The sequence below is a fragment of the Aricia agestis genome, chromosome 22 (genome assembly GCF_905147365.1).
Source record: "Aricia agestis chromosome 22, ilAriAges1.1, whole genome shotgun sequence".
Taxonomy (NCBI): Eukaryota; Metazoa; Arthropoda; class Insecta; order Lepidoptera; family Lycaenidae; genus Aricia; species Aricia agestis.
In genome coordinates this window covers 8,850,540-8,871,517 of record NC_056427.1, presented here as the reverse complement: position 1 = coordinate 8,871,517, position 20,978 = coordinate 8,850,540, and the positions used below count along the sequence as shown (strand labels likewise).

The window sequence follows — 20,978 nt, the reverse complement described above, 5'->3', positions numbered from 1 at the left end:
TAAGGACCTGAAAATATATTTCATATTTTTTTTTGTTTCAGAATTCATACCGTCTGTATTCTTAGAACAAAAATATGGTGAGTAATTTATTTATAGAATAGATGTAACAGAATCTTAGTGGTAAAAATAAAAATAGCCTTCGTGGTTCAGTGCTATCACAGCGTGTCTCTTTACTCGGAGTTCGATTCCCGTGTTATTTCCATGTTTGGTTAGGATACTGGATAATGAAGGCAGATCACCTGACTGACAAGTAAGATGACCCATGCGTCGGATGGGCATGTAAAAAGTCGGTCCTGCGCCTGATCTCTCGCCAGTCGTGTCGGCTTTCCGTCCCACTGGGTTATGAGAGTGCTCTTGTGTACAGCGCACACACTTGGGCACTATAATACTCCAGCGTAACTGGCCTCGTTTCAATGTAACCGGCCACCGTCTTGGGGTTTTTAGTACTGTGGCTTAACTGAGACACCTAGTTATGTGTGCCGAATTCCAAGTAAAAGGAAATTACGTTAACCACATCAATTACATACTGCATCATCGAATAACGATGATATAACATACTACATTATATAACTTACACGTTGCCAATTAAAGATCTAATTGTAAACAAAGTTGTGGGCTATAATGCTACTAATTTAAATGTTACGTGTGAGGCCAATCTACCACCTACATTTGTCAAATTACTCTTAATTTGCGCTCTTGATTAAAAAAATCAAACATCGTCCTTCTCTCTTCACACTCACGCCCGTCTTTCATATGCCAGGAGAAAAAGGACGACGCGGAATCATCGCCAAGTTAGTTTTACTCACGGAGCAAATATGCTCCATGGTTTTACTTGAATAAAAGACGAACTACATATTATAATGATTATGAAAAAAAGTATTATGATTATGAATTAAGTATAGATACTAAAAAATATTAAAGAAAAGACAGCAAACTTCGAAGATCCAAGCAAAAATGTGACTAAAACAAGGTTTTTTGTAAAAAAAGAAACTGATAACGACGGGAGAGATGGACTGTATGATACGAAGATGAGGAAAACTGTAACTACCAAATGATAACACCAAGTGAAGCGACAACTGTAATGTTCCAAGATAGATTAAATCACAAAAACAGTAAAGACGTCAAAAGGAAAAAATGTGACATAGAAAAGTAAAAAATACAATATTTAAAAACAGAATGGTCTGTCCAGCCAGTCGCCAACATACCCGCCCCCAGTGGGACACTAAAACTCGGTGGCGACTGGCTGGGCCTCCAGTACAATTAATTTTCTAGCCGGTCGGCGCAGCGTACCTCCCTTTGTGAGGAGGTCCGCTACGCGGACTTGACCGTCCTGACCGGGGTACGTCCTCGAGACCCTAGCTAGCGGCCACAAGCCGCGCGGAAGGGTAGGGTCCACGATCAGCACCACGTCCCCCTCCTTTATGTCTTGATATGGTTGGGACTCCTTCAGTTTCTCTCTCAGCGTTGGCAGGTACTCCCGCAGCCATCGAGCCCAGAAGTGGTCCGCCAGCCGAAGTGCCTTCCGCCACTCCTGGCGTTGTGAAAACTCCCCATCTGTCAGGTCGTTAGTCCAAGGAACCACCGATGACGTGCCTATTAGAAAGTGGAATGGTGTTATCGCTTCTGGAGCGTCGGTCGCCGTGGGGACGTACGTCAGTGGCCGGGAGTTGACGATTGCCTCAGCCTCTAAGAGCAATGTTCTGAATGTGTCCTCTTTGGGGAGGGACCTGTTTTTGAGAGTTGTCTTGAGCGCGTTCTTCACGGTGCGCACTAACCGTTCCCAGGCCCCCCCCATAAAAGGCGCGGCCGGGGGGATGAAGCGCCATCGTATTCTTCCATTCGTAGCGAAGTCAATAACGGGGCCACCGTGGAGTTTTCTCATTTCTTTGCTTGCACCGACAAAATTCGTTCCGTTGTCAGAGAGGATCTGCTTGGGCGATCCTCTTCGAGCGATGAACCGCCTTAGGCTCGCTATTGCGGCGTCGGCAGATAACGTTGTAACCACTTCCAGGTGTATAGCCCTCGTGACTAGGCATGTGAAAAGGGCGACGTACCTTTTTTCTTGTCGACGGCCCACAGCTACGGCGAACGGACCAAAATAGTCTAGGCCAGTGAACGTGAATGGTCTTGTGTGGTGGTTCAGCCTCTCCAGGGGCAGGTCTCCAGTTGGTGGTAGGACCGGGCGACCCTTAAATCTTCGACACCCAGCGCAAGAGCTCGAGACGCTTTTAATGGTTTTTCTAGCGTTAATAATTCGGAATCTTTGTCGAAGCTCGTTGAGAACAGTTTCGTCAAACCCGTGTCCCATCTTTACGTGGAGTTCCATTATTAATAATCGCACGATGTGGCTCCGACCGTCCAATATTATTGGGGCTTTTACGTCTTCGGTAGCCGTTAATGCCAATTTGATGCGGGTGTCCGCCCGCAGGAGGTTATCTTTGTCCAGGAACGCACAGAGAGACGCTATTCGGCTGGCTTTGGGGAGGGGCTGCGAGGCCCGCAGGTGTGTGATTTCTTCGGCGAAGCAATCCCATTGCGAGTGTCTCAATAATGTCTTCTCCGCCCAGGCGAGGTCGGACTCTAGAAGTTGAAGAAGGGACGTGGTGCTCCCTGGACCTATGGACATGAAAATTGAAGAATTAAGATCAGCCGAACGAGTTATTTTGGACATAAACAATCTAGCAAATTGATAAACGCGTGCAGTGGATCGCAGAAGGCGCAGCCAACTACTAAAACGTCTCGGATCGGGCACTGGGAATTTTGAAAAAGGTTCTTCGGTAAGAAGACCAACAATTTCTGGCTTTAATTCGGAATCTGAAAGGTTCGCGGTATTGGCTTGCGTTTCCTTTGGCCAAAAGTCCTCAGTCTGCAAAAGGAAAGGCGGGCCAGAAAACCATCTATGGTTAGCCTCGAGTTTCAAAACTTTAGGCTTCGTGGCATCGTCAGCCACGTTGAGAGAGGTAGGGAGCCATCTCCAATCAGACGGGTTGGAGAGTTCCGCTATCTCTCCCAACCTATGCGCTACGAAGGGCTTAAAATTACGCGCGTCGCTCCTAATCCACTTCAAAACTGTAGTGGAATCCGTCCAAAATATTGTCCGCGACGGTTTTAGACGGTGGGCACTTTTAATTGTTTGCGAGAAACGTGATGCAATTAGCGCTGCTTGTAGCTCTAATCGGGGTATCGATAACGGCTTTAGTGGCGCCACTCGCGCTTTACTACCGATTAGGGCTACAGACACGGTGCCATCTGTGTACATCACGCGCCAGAAGGCGACACAGGCGTATGCTTGTTCTCCACCGTCCGAAATGACATGAAGTTGAATGTCACTCCGCTCCAGGTTGAGAAGGTAGCATCGTGGCACCTCTATAGAGGAGGCTTCCCTTAGGAGTTTACACCATGCTTTATATTCTTCTACGTACTTACTTGGCAGTAGCGTATCCCAGCCGACGCCTTCGCGCCATAATTTTTGTATAAGAATGCGCCCCCAAATTGTGATGGGCATGAGAAGACCTAAAGGGTCGTACAGCTTCATCACATTTGAGAGAACAATTCGTTTGGTAACGGCTTCGTCAGTCGTTTCAGTGGTCGCCCGAAAGGTGAGAGTGTCTCGGGCGGGATTCCATTTGACGCCAAGAACGCCTACTTCCTTGTTAGAGGGTAAGTAGACGTCATCACAATCGCTTCGGAGTTCTTTTGGAATTTTAGATAATGCGTCTGGTACGTTGGAGATCCAGGATCGCATTTCGAATTGGCAATTTTTGTGAACCATGACTATCTCCGAAGCTATTCGTGCTGCGTCAGCGATGTTAAAATGGCTAGATAGGTAGTCGTCCATGTAGTGATCGTTTAAGATGGCGCTGCAGGCTTCTGGGTGAGTCGATTGAAATTCTTTAGCGTTTTTATCTTTAAGGTGGAGCGCTATAAAAGGGCTACAAACGGCGCCAAAGATCATCGACGACATACGATACTCGCGTACCACTCCGTTTGACCGCCAAAGAAAGCGCTGAGCGTCCCTATCTTTAGGACTTATTTTAATCTGGGGAAACATCTCCTTTATATCCGCATTTAAAGCTACGGGCCCTTCTCTAAACCTGAATAGTATATCTATCAAAGATCGCAGGAGGTCCGGGCCCTGTAACAACATGCTGTTCAAACTGACACCTCGTGTCGTAGCGGCAGCATCGTGAACGGCTCTCAACTTCTTTTTCTGCGGATGGAAGACACCAAATATAGGTAGGTACCAGCGGACGCGACTACGATGCTGGTCGCTTCCGTGGTAGGTACTAGGTTCGCATTCCTCGGCATATCCTTTAGATAGAATATCCGTAATAAATTTTCTAAACGCTACTTCAAACTTTGGGTCCTTTGACATTTGCCTTTCAAGAGCCTTAAGGCGGGACAACGCTTGTGGGTAACTATCGGGTACAACGTTTGGTAAGTGCTCCTTCCAGGGTAAAGCGACTTCAAACCTGCCATCCGCCAGTCGTCGAGCCGACTCGTCAATGATACTGACGGCGCGTGCATCGTCGAGGCTCTGGCGAGGTAGGCTTTTTGTAATGCCTAAAGAGTCAATATCGTATTGACTTTTAATCAAGGCGTCCAACTCGTCACAGTGCTGGTGAACGTTGAGCTGGTTCACGAATTGCATTGGCTTGGAAGAGTTAGACGAGGCACCGTGGAGTACCCACCCTAAGAGGGTTCTCGAGGCGACAGGTTCATTTTTCCGTCCACAACGCACCTCACGGCTGACTGTCAAATGCCAGTCAGGGGCACCGATAAGTATGGAAGGGGGGTCGCTGCTTGTCGTCAGGTCGGTGGACAAAGCCGCCAAGTGATCGTAATTTACCACGTTCACTTTATCGTTACGCACCCGTAAATTGAGGGGTTTAATGGCCCTTGCGTTTTCGACAAGGTGTCGTTCGGTTTTATTGCGACCACGGATGTAGAAGTTGACATAACTTACGTCCACGACCTTTGACATATCGCCAACCCCCTCTAACCTGACCCGCTCCTGTCGGATGGGAACAGCACCGATACGAGTCGCTACTTCGCTGTCGATGAGCGTCGCGGTACTGCCCTCGTCCAGTAGTGCCGTCGTCTCATACTCGCCGTCGGGGCCCTCAATAGTGACCGCAATGATTTTAAAAAGGCCGCGCGGGAAGTTGACGGGCTGCGGAGTTTCTGGAAATTGTGGGAGGTCAGTATTAGATATCTGTAGCGGTGCTTCTGTTTCGCTACTGTTACGTATGGTGGCGCTTGTGACGGCACTTTGAACGTCGGTACTGGTATTGGTTACCTGCATGTCGGCCGGTGCGCGTAATGTAATGTCAGTTTGGCCATGAAGTAGTGCGTGGTGTCGTCTGAGACATCCGTCGACCCCGCAGCGTTTAGTTCCGCGGCAGTTATTCCACGAGTGTGGGTAAGTTTTAAGACATCGATAACACGCTTTTGAGTCTTTTACCCACTGCCACCTGTCGCTTACCGATAGAGAAAGGAATGGTTGACACGCTCTTATGAGGTGTTGTCCTTTCTTGCAAAAACTACAAGTGGGTACGGAGTTGCCGGACGTTGTTGCGTGTACCGACTCAACTCGTTTGGGAAAGGTTTTGTGCATAGTATAAACAGGCGGCCTGGGCGTCACGTTAACAATATCGAATACAAAGTTATATTTAAGTTGTTTGTCCGCCTCCGCTAAAAGAAATTTTGACAACGTCTCCAATTTTGTCATATTTTGAGACGAAGGCATACAAGCGGCGGCAAAGTCGGTAAATCGAGACCTCGTATGCTCGTTTAGTTTTAATAGAATAGAGCGGAAAAGCTCGGGCGAGTACAAGTAGTCATTTTGATTTAAAATTTTGATTGTACTAATTAAGTTTCGCAGTTTGTTCGCAAGTGCATTTAAATGTTCAGGGGTACTTATCTTAGGACTGCCTCGTATGTCCGAGATTTCTCGGGCCACCAGAATTTCCGGCCGGGCGTATGTCTGCTGCAGGGCGTCGATAATCTCCTGAGGGTCAAGAGACGTCCACAGCAAGGACGCCACGGAGTGGTAGGCGGGTCCGCGAATCGCGTTTTGCAGCCGCGAAATGTTTTCCGCTGCGGAAAAATTTGCATTACTTCTATCGTAACTGGATTTAAAGGCAAGCCATTGGCTTAATTCACCAGCAAAGGGGACCAGTTCGGGTCTTTTAGGGCGGTCGGCGAGAGCATTGATGGCTTGGGCGAGTCGAGCGATCGGTTCAGACGATGAATCAGCTCTCGGTAGTCCTCCGTTAGTACCCGTCATTTGTGTGGGTGGGCAAGGGTTGGCGGTAGCACGTGGTGACAAGGCCTCGAAGGTCAGATCCGCCAGCTGTACGGGTGGACCTTGGGTGTTTCCCAAAGTCACAGCTGGGGTTCTACCTGGCCTGTCACCTGCAATTGCCATGTTTTGCCCGCGTACCCATGACGCGGTACGTCGTAAACTAGAGTAAGAACTACAACGAGACTTATCTTTTAGCTCCGATGCGGCAAGCTTCGCACGAAGCTCCGCTTGCTCGACCTCGGCCTCCAGGCGCGCGAGTTCGCGCTCGCGCTCGGCGTCGCGTTGTGAGAGCTCGCGCTGCCGCTTCAGTTGCTGCCGCGTGCACTCCGCCTCCAGGGCCAACCTTTCTGCCCTTACGGCTGCTGAAGAGCGCGAAGACTGCGTGCGCTCGTTTCCGGTTCGACCACTGCAAGAACTCGCGTTAGTGCTTTGAAAGAAAGCCTCCCCTGTTCGGCGCCGGCTGGGATGGTCGTCTGCCTCGGGCCCTGGCGACGCGCCGGAAGGCGCTGTGTCTGTGGGCTGTAAGACTCTCCCAGCCAATGATGCCGGGTCAATCTCGGAAGCAGTGTTCGAAACCAGGCGAACGTCGTGAAGCGAACGATCACTGCACTGGGTTTGCTCGGCTTCGGCAGTTGCCGCTTCTGCGATGGATTTTCTAGAACTCTTAGAACGCGTCAACATGATGAAGTTCTAAAAAAAATGCGCAAACGAAAGATTAAAATGTAATGTGAAGTAAATGACGAAAATAAGCTACGGTGAAGAGAAGGATACTACAAATAAAGTGAAATAAGGTGATACTACAACGCATTAATGATAGTACTACGCTAAGGCGACAATGAACTAGAACTAAGACGATTTTAAAACTACGATGAAGACAAAATAATGGTTCTAAATTACAGCGAAGAAGGACCAAATGGTTCTAAATTACAGCGAAGAAGGACCAAATGATAACGACGGGAGAGATGGACTGTATGATACGAAGATGAGGAAAACTGTAACTACCAAATGATAACACCAAGTGAAGCGACAACTGTAATGTTCCAAGATAGACTAAATCACAAAAACAGTAAAGACGTCAAAAGGAAAAAATGTGACATAGAAAAGTAAAAAATACAATATTTAAAAACAGAATGGTCTGTCCAGCCAGTCGCCAACAGAAACTATCGAGCATTTTTTCAGTAATCGTGTTTTCGTCTTGAGCATTTTTATCTTCATGAACTGAAGTTACTTGTGTCAAAAAATCAGTTTTCTAGACCTTACAGATTTTGAGATCTAGGTTTAAGTATGTAGTCAAGTTAGGATCATGTGCGCTCTTAAGTATAATTTTTGTTAAAATTTAGAACGTACTTAATTCGTAACTAGATGACACCCGCAACTCCGTTGCGTCAAGATTCGTTAATCACGCAGGAAACGGGCAATTTTCCAGGATAAAAATATCCTAGGTATGTCCTTTTTTTTTTTTATGAAATAAGGGGGCAAACGACCAAACGGGTCACCTGATGGAAAGCAACTTCCGTCGCCCATGGACACTCGCAGCATCAGAAGAGCTGCAGGTGCGTTGCCGGCCTTTTAGAGGGAATAGGGTAATAGGGGAGGGTAGGAATTGGAAGGGAAGGGAATAGGGGAGGATAGGGAAGGGAATCGGGCCTCCGGTAAACTCACTCACTCGGCGAAACACAGCGCAAGCGCTGTTTCACGCTGGTTTTCTGTGAGAACGTGGTATTTCTCCGGTCGAGCCGGCCCATTCGTGCCGAAGCATGGCTCTCCCACGTATGACACTATAACGTATGACACGTTATGACCTTTATTGACACTCAAAGTTTTCATCCATTTCCATCCATACAAAATTTCAGCAAAATCGGTTCAGCGGCTTACACGTGAAGAGGTAACAGACAGACACACTTTCGCATATAAATTATTAGTATGGATATAATTACCATCAAAACATATGTGCAATATTAAGGAAAGTCATCAAAAAAAAGCATAAAACTTCTAGGCAGTCTGATCGACCTAGCCAGTAGTAGGTGACATAGATTGTATGTGATTATGTAATTAAAATGTGCTTAGAATATAAAAAAAAAAGTTATATGGGAACATTTGCAATTTTAACATTCTATACAAGTATAGTGCGGTCACAGGATATGGAGAAATTTTGTCCCTTAGTTTTCAATCTTTGTGTGAAACTCTAGATGCGGTCCACAAAACGCATCTGCTTGCTAAGACTCAACAATAATTACAGTAATTGTTATAGCTTCAAAAAAGTGGCTGTGACACAGTGATGGACAAAAAACATGATAATACATACGGAGAATGGCTTCCGTAGGCTAGCCGCATACACATTTGCAGATTTCCGAATTCAATAAAAATAAAATAAATAAAAATAAAAATTGTTTTATTTCTGAATAAATTTGAATCAAATATTTTCAGAATGTTGAACTACATGTTGCCTACCACCGGTTCGGGAACTAACCCGGCGAGAAGAACCGGCGTAAGAAACTCGCACGGGGCCACTTTTTAGTAAAAAAGTGGAAAATTTGTCTTTTAAAAAAATAAAATTTACAATGTAAATAACTTAATCTATACAATATGAATACACAATTGTAAGTCACATATAATAAATGTTGAAGCAGCCTTGCAAGCAGCCATCCTACTCCCAAGATGTGCTATCGTTTAGGAAATCTTTGACCGTATAGTAGGCTTTGGCACACAAACGTTCTTTAATTACTTTTTTAAATTTATTAATTGATAGATTTTGAACGTTTTCCGGGATTTTATTGTAAAGGCGTATACATTGACCTTTAAAAGATTTACTTATTTTGCTAAGTCTGATCACTGGTATTTCCAGCTTGTGCCTATTTCTAGTGTTTCTACCGTGACTATCACTTTTAGTTTTAAATTTAGTTAAATTCTTTCTAACATACAATACATTATCCAAAATGTATTGAGAAGCAACAGTTAGAATACCAATTTCTTTAAACTTTTCTCTCAGAGATTCAAAAGCTGACATTTTATAAATTGAGCGTATAGCTCGCTTCTGCAGCACAAAAATTGTATTGATGTCGGCAGCGTTTCCCCATAAAAGGATACCATAAGACATTCTACTGTGAAAATAACTAAAATAAACTAGTCTTGCCGTGTCTTCATCAGAAATTTCCCTAATTTTTCTGACTGCATATGCTGCAGAACTGAGCTTACCTGCAAGATTAGCGATGTGAGGACCCCACTGTAATTTACTATCTAATGTAATGCCTAAGAATACAGTGGAGTCCACCAAATTCGTTTTCCGTTTTCGGAAATCAGCATGTCAATCAGTAGAAAATACAGTATTCTATTTAAAGTCGAATCTTCGGCCACAATCCATACAGTTTCCATACCATCGCCTCTTCTAATTGGTCTATTGTCGGCTCAAGGGGGGCTAGAGGAGGTGAGGGGGCTAGGAGGGCTAGGGGGGGGGAGATATAATGACGCGGCGAGATGTATCTGGATCGACGTGAAAGTGATAGCAGGGCTGTGCGTTAGGGCTTAGGAGTTACAAGTTTTATAATTTACTAGATGACGTAGAGATTCGTTTATCACTGAGGAACCGTGCATTTTGCAATCCTTTTATTTGTGACAATCGGTACGGAGATACTTTGAGTCCCGGGAAAGGACATAGGATCCTTTTCATGCCGGGAAAATGTACGGTTCCCGCGTTATGAACTAACTTTGGCGCAACGGAGCCTGGAATACATTTGTTTAATGAAAAAAAATGCACATTTTTTTTATGAAATAAGGGGGCAAACGAGCAAATGGGTCACCTGATGGAACGCAACTTCCGTCACCCATGGACACTCGCAGCTTTAGAAGAGCTGCAGGTGCGTTGCCAGCCTTATAAGAGGGAATAGGGTAATATGGGAGGGTAGGGAAGGGAATAGGGTAGGGGATTAGGCCTCCGGTAAACTCACTCACTTGGCGAAACATAGTGCTAGCGCTGTTTCACGCCGGTTTTCTGTGAGAACGTGGTATTTCTCCGGTCGAGCCGGCCCATTCGTGCCGAAGCATGGCTAAATGTTACAGTTACTACACATGTTTGTTAATTTTTAACAGTTGACTACACTAATTATAAACTTTATAAGCAATTTATAACTTATAATTTTTTTTTTTAATGAAATAAGGGGGCAAACGAGCAAACGGGTCACCTGATGGAAAGCAACATCCGTCGCCCATGGACACTCGCAGCATCAGAAGAGCTGCAGGTGCGTTGCCGGCCTTTTAAGAGGGATCAGGGTAATAGGGGAGGGTAGAGAAGGGAAGGGAAGGGAATAGGGGAGGGTAGGGAAGGGAATAGGGTAGGGGATTGGGCCTCCGGTAAACTCACTCACTCGGCGAAACACAGCGCAAGCGCTGTTTCACGCCGGTTTTCTGTGAGAACGTGGTATTTCTCCGGTCGAGCCGGCCCATTCGTGCCGAAGCATGGCTCTCCAACGTATAGCAATTGAATAGTTTGTTTCAAAGCGCTTATCTCACGAGCTACTGGACCGATTTTTTAACCGATTCCCAAAAAAAGAGGAGGAGGTATGTTCGGCTGTGAATATTTTCAAATTAAATTTGACATACAGATAGAGTAAACCACGGGGACATACGCTACTTTTGTGCGGAAACATCAAATATGTGCCGATTCCGCGAAATCCCATTGTTTCGCCGACGAAACGGAATATCTAATGCAACATAATATTATCTACCAGTACATGTAATGGTAAGACATTACAAAACATATTAATATTGATGGTGAGGAACATAAAAATCGAAATATTCGCCTTTCACAATTCCAATTATTTGTGAAAATCCAATAAAATGCACACGTAATAAAATTACGTATAATTTATTTTAAATTATATGTTCATTATGTAACATATTTTTAACTTTATGATCAACCAAATATCGCCAAGTGCCAACATTTTCGTAGCGCCGCAGCGGTTTTTAGTCAGAAACCGTACAGTTTGCCGTGATAAAAACTATCCTACGGCCTTTTCCGAAAGTCGAAATATTTAATTATGATGTTTCATCGAAATCGGTTCAGAAAATTTAACGCCAAGTATACAGTGTTACTTCAGATGTGAAATAAATGATAAAAATATGTGATGATGAATAGGGTTTTTTGATACTTAATAATATAGTAACTTGTACCAACCCTACATCATAATCCATATCATTAAGGGCCGGGACACACAAACACGATACGAGTTACGACGCGACGTCGTGATTCGTGTCGTACCACGCTGCGGCGTCGTTTCACGATACGAAGTCGCGTCGTGCCGTGTGTCGTGGCACGTTACGATGTCGCGACGTAGTTTTTTACAATACTCGTCGTAGATTTCCACGACGCGACGTCGCATCGTGAAACGACGCCGCATAGTGGTACGACACGACGTCGTATCGTGTTTATGTGTCCCGGCCCTAATAAAGGTGATAATTTGACGACACACCTCACTCCTCTACTAGGACAGGGCTGACACTTGACAGAATCAGGACAACTTGCACGAATAAAATATTTCTAAAATCGAATTACCTATGCAATTATTATAATAACGCTTCCTATGTTTTTCGGCATTCGACAATTATCTTTTATTGTTAATTTGTATAGTTTTTTAGGGTTCCGTACCCAAAGGGTAAAAATTACTAGGTCTGTCCGGCTGTCTGTCTCCAGGCTGTATCTCAAGAACGGTAGTAGCTAGAGAGTTGAAATTTTCATAGATTGTGTATTTCTGTTGCCGCTATTACTTATAAATTATAACAAATATTTACCTACTAGAAACAAAAGAAATTAAATATTTAACGTGGGCTCACATACGATGTGAGTTGTGACTATTTAGCTACTCATACAAAAACACAATTTTTGCCCGAGCTCTGATGGTACAAAACCAAAGCTCGCACTTTGCCGATTTTTTTTATTTACTTTATTTGGATCAGAATTCAGAAAGGTGTTTAATGCTTCAACTCCCAAGCGGTCGAATTCGATTATATTCTCTTAGGGATTCGAGTGCGAAAACAATAGACCACCAGTAGAAATGCGAAAGTGGGTATGGACAAACTGTGGACATAAACTTAAGGTGCCGTTCCGATCTTTGTCGCGGCTAATCGCGACCGACAAAAATTCAATTAAAATGCCACTTTATGACAGACTATAATATAATATGTCATAAAGTAGGAAATTATTTGAATTTTTAGAACTATAGTCTGTCAATAAGAGAATTGAATTTTTCGGAACGAATAAAGATCGGAACTTCACCTTAAGTTTATCTCCATAGTTTGTCTATACTTTCGCATTTCTACTGGTGGCCGTGCTAGCACGGCAGGAATCCACGATCGAGGGATTAAGGGGCGACTAACCCTAAAGTGTCGATTTTATAATTCATTTTTATACTTGAAAATAAGCCCCGAATTGTTTCATTTTCTAAAATTAGATACTACATTATATTTCCGAGAATCCGATCTGAGCAAAAACACGATATCTTAAAATTTTCTCGATAGAAAAAAATCACAAAGATGCATCTAATTTTCACGAATTTTTCATTTATTGCCATAACCGTGCATTGAACTAAGTTAATATTTTAACACATTGTATAAAATTCTATCATTGAGAGATCGACCTAGCGGATTTTTGAAATGTTGTATATTTATCGAGTTATTGAGAAAAAACTAATTTGGCGATGAATCCGCGTAGTTCTGAAACCTGGCATATGAAAGACGGGCGTGAGTGTGAAGAGAGAAGGACGATGTTTGATTTTTGGGGTTAGTCGCCCTCTTAAGACATTTGGTATGTTTAGGAATTAATAATAATTTAAATGCGAAAGTGTGTCTATCTGTCTACCTTTCGTGATCTCTTTACATGTAAACCACTCAACCGATTTTGATGAAAATTTAGGTCATGTAGTTTTTTTTTTTAAAAAGGTCATGCAGGTTAAGGTTACATAATAGTCTGTACATAGTTTTTATTGCGGGGTTAATTTCACTAATTTGCCTAATCTGTTTTGCTATTAATCTGGATTCTGAATAAAAGTAAAACCCGCTGCTAATGTCTCTAGGCAAATAGTCTTACTTGTCTGATGCTTACTTTTTACTCGACTAAATGCTTTGAATTTGAAAGTGGCAAATTGCATTCAGTAATATCGCAAATAAAAAAAAAACACAAATCTTTCTAAAGTTCTATATGGGATTTAGGAACTCCGTGTTTGGAAAGTACATTCATTGGAACTTGGAAGGCGTTTATACTTTACTAGCAGTTCGCGCGCGAACGCTGCCCTGCGTACTTGTGTTCCATATTTGAAAAATAATTGACGTTTCATTTTTTTTATTCGAAAAAGTTACCGGCAAAAGAATTGTGCACGCTCGGCTGACGTTCTCCAGTTATTGTCGTAAGTTTTTAATTACTTAATTACAATTTAAATTAGTTAATTGTATTACTGCCGCACTCAGAGTGGAACATTAATGTAATTAAAATTCAAAATTTTAACTGTCAAACTCTTCATTAAATTGAAGGTGAATCATAATTAAATATCTCTGAGTACGACGGTTATATGTGTAATGAATTTTATAGATGTAATAAAAAACTTTATGTGATAGCATCGGTAGTTATTAAAATTAAAATAGCGTAAAATGTAAATAGTTTGATTTGGGATATTTTTTTTGACTTCACTCTGAGGAAGTAATATTATGATGATAAGTATCGTTTGTTTCGCACGCAAAAAATACTGAACGGATTCGATCAAATGCTCTGGATTAAAACGTTGCGGAGTTTTTATCCTGAGAAGGTGGGACTACTGTAATTTGAAATAAAAGCTAGCCCTAGTACTCATATTATTATAAATGCGAAAGTGTGTCTGTCTGTCTGTTGCCTATTCACGCCCAAATCGCAGAACCGATTTTGCTGGGTATTGAGATACTTTGAGCACCGGGATAGGAGTAAGGACTTTTGTACGTGGTAGGGCCACGCTTCGGCACGAATGGGCCGGCTCGACCGGTGAAATACCACGGGCTCACTGAAAACCGGCGTGAAACAGCGCTTGCGCTTTGTTTCGCCGAGTGAGTGAGTTTACCGGAGGCCCTACCCTATTCCCTTCCCTACCCTTCCCTATTCCCTTCCTTACCCTCCCGGCTCCCCTATTCTCTCTTAAAAGGCCGGCAACGCACCTGCAGCTCTTCTGATGTTGCAAGTGTCCATGGGCGACGGAAGTTACTTTCCATCAGGTGGCCGTTTGCTCGTTTGCCCCCTTATATCATAAAACAAACTTAGGACACTTTTTATTCCAGATGTACGGTTCCCGTTCCCGACGGCGGTCGTCATCTAGTCGTGTTATATTTTTTTATCCAGTAGGTACAGTGAAAGGACTAATTCGCCAATTGTATTCTAATTTCAAAACACGGATAACTGCACAGATAATGAATCAAGCGCCTCGCTTCCGGAATAGTTGCTAAACGACGCGCGCCGCATGCGACTTCCGGTCAATCGCGTGTCCATAATTGGTGTTCTTAAATTTTTATGGCCGTATCAAATGTTTTATGATTATAAATATAAACAATACGGTTTAAAATTTTTATAATGTCTTCCTATACAAACGGAAGAAAGCTATGGTATAATGGCCGATGTGCATTATGCTTTTTTGTCGTGTTTTCGTTTAATTTTCTGTTGATCGATTATGTTCATCATCATCATCACATATTCTCTCTTCTGATAATTCGACAATGACCTCTGTGGCTCAGTTGGTGAATGCGATTATAGCTCAATAAGCTAATGCGGGGGTCGCGGTTTCGAATCCCGCCGATGGAACAAAAAGTTTCCTATGTTCCTGGGTCTTGGATGTGTATTCAATAATTATGCATATCATGAATAGATTAAATATATGTATAGTATAAAAGTATTTTAAAATATATTTCCGTTGTCCGTTCCGTTGTGGTACCCGGAACACAAGCCCTTCAGGCACAGGGCCGGACTGACGTGGTGAGCGTCTATGGATATTATTATTACTAATTCTATGTTTTTGCAAAGAAATCTCTTCGATTTTGTCATATTTTATTGGACGGTAGTAGTGACGTTATTTTGAATTGGTGGCATTAAAACACCTCAAGAATGTTTTGGCGCGTGGCCGAAATCGAAGTGTATGTGGGAATATGCGTAGTGGCCACAAAAGGAGATCTTCCGACCGACCAGGGCCTGTAGACAAGTGGCAAAGCGCTAACGCTAACGCTAACGCTAGCGCTACAAAATGTATGCGATTTGACATAAGTCATCGCTTCGCTAGCGAATACTAATGTCAAATCCATACATTTTGTAGCGCTAGCGTTAACGTTAGCGTAAGCGTTTTGCCACTTGTCTACGGGGGCAGGTGTTATGCTCGGTCAGGCCGGAGCGTATATTATATATCAGGTCGTATGTTATATACTGACGCACTTTGAAAACTTCGATAGCGCGATGCAGGAATGTTGGAAGTTTGAATGATGCGATGGCGAATTGTGGGTACCACCACGTGTGCTTTGGGTGACACATAGCTACTTGCGACTTCTATCTCTGTTTCTATGAAAATTGACCAACGTCATGTTTTTGCCCATACAATAATAAAAAAAAATGTTATTATTTTAATACTTTTTAATAAGTACTAGAAGACGCCCAAAACTTTGTTGCGCGAAAATTCATTAATCACGTGGGAACCGTACATTTTTCCGGGATAAAAAGTATCCTATATCCTTCCCCGGGATTCAAAGTATCTCTATACCAAATTTCAACAAAATCGGTTCAGCGGTTTGGGCGTGAAGAAATAACAAACAGACAGACTGACACTTACTCAATATGAGTAAGACTAGTATGATAGTCGAGTGTTTAGACATCGTTGTAGTAAACGCTTTAATATATATAACGTATGACCACACTTACATAACGTGACTCCTAGTATGCGGACATTGCTAAGGTGTGCCGCAGCCTCACAGGTGTTACCGCACACGCACAGGTCAAACGCATCTTGAAATCTAGATTTAGGACTGATTCCTAGATGTTGCGAAAATGATGCGAAATCTAGCGGGGATCATACATTTTCCGGGATAAAACTTTTTGTTACCTTTCCTGGGAATCAAAGTATTTTTTCGTATGCAGTATGCACAAATTTCATTTGTATGCCCATACTCACACATTAGTGTAAATATTAAAAATTTTCGCCATGCGGCGTAAATATTATAATATTACTAGCTGTCCCGGCAAACGTTTCTTTGCCATATATATAAAGTATTTCGATTTTCGCCCATATTATTTTATTGAAGTGACTAAATAAGTATGTCACCATGGCAACGTCCATCGCTATCCCGTCGCACAAACAATGGTCGCCGTCAGTCTCGAGTTGTAATAATTTACTATTATTTATTCAACAAATGCACTTATCAACATAAAAAGTACCCAGTAGCCGATTCTCAGACTCACTGAATATGCATATAAAAGGTTAAAATCAGTAAAGCCGTTTCGGAGGAGTAGGGTGACCTACATTGTGACACGAGACTTTTATATATAAGATTATCTATGGCGTAAATCGTGCGGCTAAAGTCACCCGTGTAAAGGGGCCCTTAGTTATCTGTATATTGGTGTGTAAACTCGTTATGGTTTAGTATATCAGATCACCGTCAAATCTCTCTGACCGCTGTAGTGCGGTGACCGCGGTCACTTTCCCCAACACTTCATTACACATGTTATTTGTAAACATCATACTCAACTCACTCGGGACATCAATTCCTTAGATAATTTTACACAAAGGTCAGAGCAGAGGGCGTTACTGGCACATACAGTAAACAATCCGACCACAATCCGACAGCACACGTCATATATCATATTGACAGAGACGCGACGTCGTCAGAACTTTTTGGAACGTAGTTTCTTATCGCGCGTTGCGCCTTGCGGGGACTAGCCTGAAAAAGTTGTAACGACCCTTTTTTTTATTATTAGCACCTGCATGGTACGGGCAGAGGGCGTTGATAGTATTCCTGTGCGTCAACTAGCTGGTGTCTTTGAGAATAAAGAACAGCGACGCGTTGTTAGTATTCCTGGGCATCAGTAGATGGAGTTTTTTTATATATTTTTTTTGAGTGTATAATTTGTGTATCTATACAGGTTTTTTGAACATAAGAAATAACTTCGTTCCATTCGGGTGTCTCTTGACACCTCTCAAGTTTTTGTTTACTGGTGCTGCCTATGTTATTTGATGGGAAAACCTTGCTCACTTCTTGATTCCAATTATTTCTTCAGAAAAATTACACGTTGATATGAAAAGTTTAGGTAGGTACGCCATTTCTTGCTATAGTTGCTATTAAATAATTTCCTTATTGTAAATTGCTAAGCAACTGCTACGGAAACAGTAAAATTTGTTACCAATAAAGCTGTATATAAAGCTATGTAAATTCAGCGTACAACAGATTTCACTCGTTCGTTAGTTATCTGTGGGCTGTAAAGTAAATAGACACAACTTTGGGGCCGTCCATTATTTGCGTCAGCTCAAAAGGGCTTTTGGATCTTAAGAAATAATAATTATTTTTCTTAATAAAACATTTGAACCGACTTCCAAGGTGACACAAAAAAAATCTTCTTTATCAAAGTGCCTTTTTCAGAATTCGCCTAAACCTCAAGTTCTATTTCTGTTCTCAATCTTCATTATTTTTAAGTCAGTACCATTTAACTTAAAAGTGAGTTCTATGACAGAATAATAATAATAATATCTATGGACGCTTCACACTACGTCAGTCTGGCCCCGTGCTAAGTACCTAAAGGACTTACGCGGGTACCAGACAACGGAAATATATAATTAATACTTTTTGTACCGTCGCGTCGGCGGGATTCGAAACCGCGACCCCCGGCTACCAACAGCTACCAACAGCCCACCAACTGAGTCACAGAGGTCGTCAATAAATATAAATATCTGAATTTTTTGGGACTGGAAGCTACAAGAGAAAAGTTATTTTGAAAATCGGTTCACAAAATTAAAAAAATGGTGGAGAAATTTTCCGTGATTATTGAAAGGCCCTCCCTAGTATTTACATGTCAGTGTTTTCTATTGAAATAGGAGTTAGGTATCAGTGAAAGTCCTAAGCCCTAGACCCGATCTGGTTTCAGTAAAATGACCTGGATTTATTATGTTACTATTAGAAACTGGATAGCAGATATCCATATTATAAATCTGTCTGTTACCCCTAGGCGTGAGGACAAATCGACTCATAGAGTTTTATTCTACGAATAATAAACTCCCATATTTCACTCCCATACTCCCATACTTCAACCGTTTTAAATTTGGCTCCTTTTCGAACACGAAAATATGACAATTCAGATTTTCGCCAAGGCGCGTATCATAATATTGCCTACTCTGATATTGCGCGCCGGACGACAGCCTGCGCGGTTATTGTCATTGTCATAGTTATGAAACAATAATTGTCAAAAGCGGATAGTATTATTCAGTATACACCAAGCACATCTACTATCACGAAGAAATGAGCACATAATTATTATTTTAAAATCAAACATTTTCCTCTGATCCTTAAGACATCGATAATAATAATTAGGGCCCGGAAAAATATATGTATTAAAAAATCCAAAATATGTACATAAAATATGGACTAAAAAATCGAAAATATGGAAAAACATGGAGTATTAAATAGAAATATGGAAAAATATGGAGTATAAAATTACAATAATCAAACATTGTTTTAGTGTAGGTAAGAAAAGAGTTACTCGTGATAGTTAACAAAGAAACAGATGCCAGAAATATGCTTTGCTAGCCAGCATAGCATATTTATATGGCATAGCTGTGCCAGAAAGCATATTTGGTTTGGGAATAAAAGTCTTTATTATAGAAAATAATGAGTCCGCTTAATTTTGGCTAAATGATCTCTACACGTCACATGACGCGATGGTTGTATACGTCAAACATAAAAAATCATCAGTTTTTTTTTGTGTCGGTATTACTTAAATCCTTTATTTTATCCGAAGACCGAAACATACTTCAGTTTTTGTTTAGCCATGTCAGCAACAGGACCTTTAGCATATGAATAATCTTCTTTGGAAACAAAATACGACGATAAAACGCGAGAGAAATGAAATATGCAGCCGAACGTATTTTTTCTATTTTTGTGAAAATATATCTATATTGTGACATTTTCTTGTAAAATATGGACTTACCTTTGTAAAACTCTAAAATATGGAAAAATATGGAAAATAAAACACGAAGTTTTCACAGTCTAAACATGATAATTCATGTAAAAAACAGATTCTAGGCCGAAAACCGCGTAAAATAAAAATATGTATTTACATATAAATCCGGGCCGTAATAATAATATACATGTAATAATTATGAACAAACCTTGTTCGGGTGTTTCGGGCGAATCTTAAACTGTCCGAGCACCTAGAGAAGACGTTTTGAGATTACAAAAATCTATGTGCTAAATTATTACAGAATTGAAATTAAAAAATTTACGTAAATTTTGTAAGTTTATAAGTTATAAGTTATAACTAACAATTAATATAATATTTTAATGACAGTTAGCAGTTTTTTATTTTTGTTCATTTACAATATTATAGGAAATACTTATTTGTTTTTGTCGATTGAACGTAATTTATTACATTTTGTTTTTTTGTTTTGTTGTAAAAAAATCCGTAGCAAGATATATGAGAATATCCATATCATCCTATAACGCATTTAGTATAATGTCAGTCAGACCCTAAAATTTGGTTTATGATTAAATTGTTACATCTTGCATAACACTGTCCATGGCAACTTTGTAAAAATTTTGTAATTATATTATTTTTTGATTATTCCGCTTTTTAGAATAACATGTAAATTTAATAAGACAGACACAAAGAGATCAGCTTAATTTTACGCAAATACCCTAGCATCCAACTTAAATAAACCATCTTTTTTGGGTCGACAAAAATACAAGAACTTTAAGCATAATTTTAATTAATTCGCTTACAGATGAAGGGTTATTTGTGGTTATTCCTGTATTAAAAGTCGTATCTGTATGACTTCTACACCATTTCACAGGGCATTTAGGCAAAAATATTGTAAAAAGCTAAGTAAAAAGTAAGTAAACAAACCTATGTAAACAAATTGTAAAATGAGTTTGACAAAATTGTCATGTCAATCTGGTTGAATGTCACTCGAGTGTATATACACGAAAAATGTGTACCGAACACATGCATAAATATGCATGTATTCGGGTCACATTTTGTAGCCTTTTGGTGCACTTTTTTTGACGGAGTTACTCTTGCTTAGTTTTTATTATTCGTAGGTTTTATTACACCTTGTTTGTAGAGTTCACGCTAAAAATAAACCCCCTGGGGGTTACCTAAATTTTTTCCCATTTTGTTATTAAAATTATGAAAGTTTATATGAGAATTATTGAATTGTATTTTGAGAATACTTCAAGTAAGTTTATCTGTTGCCATTATAATTATTGATATCGAGCAAAATATGCCAGAAAAAATATTTTTGTTGTATTTGACTGCGTTACTACCAGACATTGCACAGGCATTTTGAACGTCAAAATACTTGTAAATTATTGTTTGGTCCGTTTGTCAAAGCGGGACAATTTCGGCCTCGCGTGAAACACCGCGGGCGGGACGGACTATCTGAAAGCGGGACGTTAGGTATTACCTCTTATAGAAACAGTA

At 41.3% G+C, this 20,978-nt stretch overlaps 2 protein-coding genes across 2 annotated transcripts in view; one reads left to right on the top strand and one right to left on the bottom strand.

The window, feature by feature from the left end:
* Positions 1-1,222: 1,222 nt before the first annotated feature.
* On the bottom strand, positions 1,223-6,430 carry LOC121738267. Its single transcript, XM_042130221.1, has 5 exons — positions 6,166-6,430; positions 5,920-6,099; positions 5,009-5,184; positions 4,473-4,563; positions 1,223-2,616 (listed from the first exon to the last, which is right to left on the bottom strand). The coding sequence occupies exons 1-5, from the start codon at positions 6,428-6,430 to the stop codon at positions 1,223-1,225; spliced, it is 2,106 nt and encodes a 701-aa protein (XP_041986155.1).
* A 7,201-nt stretch (positions 6,431-13,631) lies between these two features.
* The window catches only part of LOC121738115, a 33,214-nt gene continuing 25,867 nt past the window's right edge, over positions 13,632-20,978 (top strand). Inside the window, exon 1 of the mRNA XM_042129969.1 lies at positions 13,632-13,701. The gene's annotated coding sequence lies outside the window, so the exon portion shown is untranslated. The remainder of the gene's footprint in view (positions 13,702-20,978) is intronic.

Bases quoted from the DNA above. Each gene is read 5' to 3' on its own strand.
- LOC121738267 (XM_042130221.1), bottom strand. From the start codon at position 6,430: ATGGCAATTGCAGGTGACAGGCCAGGTAGAACCCCAGCTGTGACTTTG. The intron at 6,100-6,165 runs GTGAATTAAGCC...ATTTTTCCGCAG, and splicing joins CGAACTGGTCCCCTTTGCTG to CGGAAAACATTTCGCGGCTG. The intron at 2,617-4,472 runs GTTTGAAGTCGC...TCATGTCCATAG, and splicing joins CGACGACTGGCGGATGGCAG to GTCCAGGGAGCACCACGTCC.